We start from the raw sequence: 2589 nt of genomic DNA, 5'->3' as shown, positions 1-2589 counted from the left end.
ACATTTTACATAATCCAGAGTCGTTAGGGAGAATGCTGAAGTGGGCAGTAGAATTAGGATAATTCGATCTGGAATACTGCCCTCGCACGACAATCAAGGGGCATGTGTTGGCTGATTTCATACTTGAGTTCGATTCTGAGGTAGATGAAAGGCTATAGTGTTGGAGAAACCTTCCTTACATGGAAATGCTCCTGTAAAAGTGAGAGAAGAGTTCCCACACCCTTGGTGGGTCTTACATGTTGATGGGACTATGAATAATAATGGAGCAAGAGCCGGGATTGTTTTGGTTACCCCGAAAGGACATCATCTGATGAGCGCCATTCACTTCAAGTTTTATGTCACCAACAATGATGCTGAGTATGAAGCACTAATCAATGGCCTGAAGATAGCTTTGGAAGTGGGGGTCGTGAATTTGATAGCTCGGAGCGACTCGAAGTTAGTAGTAAATCAGGTCAATGGGGGTTTCCAGGCTCGGGGACCTCGTATGGAATTGTATATGAGATGTGTGCAGCACCTTCTTAGAAAGTTTGGAAGTGCCAAGTTGGAACGCGTGCCAAGAGAAGAAAATAGCAATGTGGATGCCTTGGAAAAGATGGGTTCACATATGGACAACGTTCTGTTAGGGCAAATTCTTTTAGGAATTCAGGAAATTCCAAGTATTCCAGAAGTAAGTGTGTTTCAGATTCAAGAAATCCCACAAGAAACTTGGATGACCCCTATTCATAACTATATTCGAGCAGGGACTTTGCCGGAGGACAAGCTACAGGTTCGACGACTTCGTTATCAGGCCACGAAGTACGTTGAGTATGATGGGGTGCTATACAGGAGAGGGTTTAATCAACCATTGTTATGATGTGTAGATCTGGAGGAAAGATGTTAGATATATTTGAGATGTCATGTCTAATATGATTTGTGTTTAGTTTTCAGATCTTAACAAACAGGACATATCAGGACTTACTGAAATCAGGACTTACTGGAAGTCAGAACTTAATATCAGAACTTAAGGTCATATCAGAACTTAAGTGCGGGAAGACTTTTATATAAGGAAGGAAGCTGATTTATAGTAGAAGATCGAGACTAAATAAAAGAAGATATGCAAGGAAAGAGTTAGAAGATTGGAAGACTTGTAGAAGATATCTGATTGATATATTTTAGGAGACAGAATTGTATTCCATATCAATTAAAAGTTATCTTGTAACCGTGTACTATATAAACACAGACTTTGGGTTTACACTATATGTGTTATCATTATCGAGAAGATTATACATTATAATCTAGCAGCTCTTAGTGATATTTGTTCATCACTGAGAGAGAACAACAGTTCTTATTATAACATAGTTTATTCAATATACTTGATCTTTGTTACATACTTGTGTTAAATCGATTTGATTTTATAAACATAGTATTCAACCCCGTTCTACAGTGTTGTGTGACCTAACAATTGGTATCAGAGCTTATTTGTTAACACACATACAGTAAAGATCCAAACAATCATGTCTGAAGAAGCACAAACTCCAACCAAGCTTACCAAAACTGAAGAAACTCAAAAGACTCAAACCCACAGTCGATATGAGACTATTAGGGTTCCCATACTAAGACCTTCTGAGTATTCCATATGGAAAGTGAAGATGGCTATGTTTCTGGAAGCTACATTTCCTGAATACCTTGATAGAATTAATGAAGGACCACATAAGCCTACCAAGATCGCTGTTGTAGTTGTTGTTCAACCAGCAAAGACCATACCAAAGGAGAAAGGTGAGTACATAGCTGAAAACATCTCATCTATTGCCAAGGATGCAAGGGTAAGGAATTTGCTGTATAGTGCCATTGATAATGTCATGTCAAACAGGGTAATTAATTGCAAAACTGCAAAGGAGATATGGGATGCATTGGAGACAAGATGACAGGGAACTGGTGCAATCTAGAAGAACATGAGGACTATACTCACTCAAGAGTATGAACACTTTGACTCAAAAACTGATGAGTCTTTAACTGACTTATATGACAGGTTTGTCAAACTCTTGAATGATCTATCACTGGCTTCCTGAAAGTTGGGATTTGAAGTCTACTACTATAAGAGACAACTATGATCTTACTGAAATTACTCTTGATGAAATTTATGGTATGCTCAAGACTCATGAACTTGAGATGGATCAAAGAAGCAAGAGGCATGGAAGAAAGTCAAGGACAATTGCTCTTAAGGCTGAGGAGGAATCTCCTAAAATAGCTTCCTCAAAAAGGGGAAAAGGAAAGGCTCTCATCATAAAGTCTAATTCAAAGTCATCATATTCTGATGATGATGATTCAGAAACTGAAAGTTTACCTGAAATAGATGCTGATGAAGAGATGATGAAATTGTGTGCTCTTATGGTAAAGGGTATCATAAAGATAGCCTACAGGAAATTCAAAAAAGGCAAGAAGTTTTCCAGGAAAAGTGGAAGTTATGATAAGAAAGGGTTCAGAAAGTCTGAAGGCAAGGGAGGAAAGCCTGACAGAGGAGACAACTCAAATATCAAATGCTACAGTTATGGTGAAAGAGGCCACATATCTCCTGACTGCAAGAAAGGAAAAAGTGACAAAGGCAAGGCA

At 38.5% G+C, this 2589-nt stretch overlaps 1 protein-coding gene across 1 annotated transcript; it reads left to right on the top strand.

Annotated features, from left to right (window-relative positions):
• Positions 1-250: 250 nt before the first annotated feature.
• On the top strand, positions 251-853 carry LOC141686121 (uncharacterized). The gene has a single exon (XM_074491176.1). The coding sequence runs from the start codon at positions 251-253 to the stop codon at positions 851-853; it is 603 nt and encodes a 200-aa protein (XP_074347277.1).
• Positions 854-2589: the final 1736 nt, after the last annotated feature.

This window comes from Apium graveolens, chromosome 9 (assembly GCF_009905375.1).
Source record: "Apium graveolens cultivar Ventura chromosome 9, ASM990537v1, whole genome shotgun sequence".
In the NCBI taxonomy this organism is placed as follows: domain Eukaryota; kingdom Viridiplantae; phylum Streptophyta; class Magnoliopsida; order Apiales; family Apiaceae; genus Apium; species Apium graveolens.
Note: the sequence above shows the minus strand (reverse complement) of the source record. Positions and strands in the feature narration are given on the sequence as shown.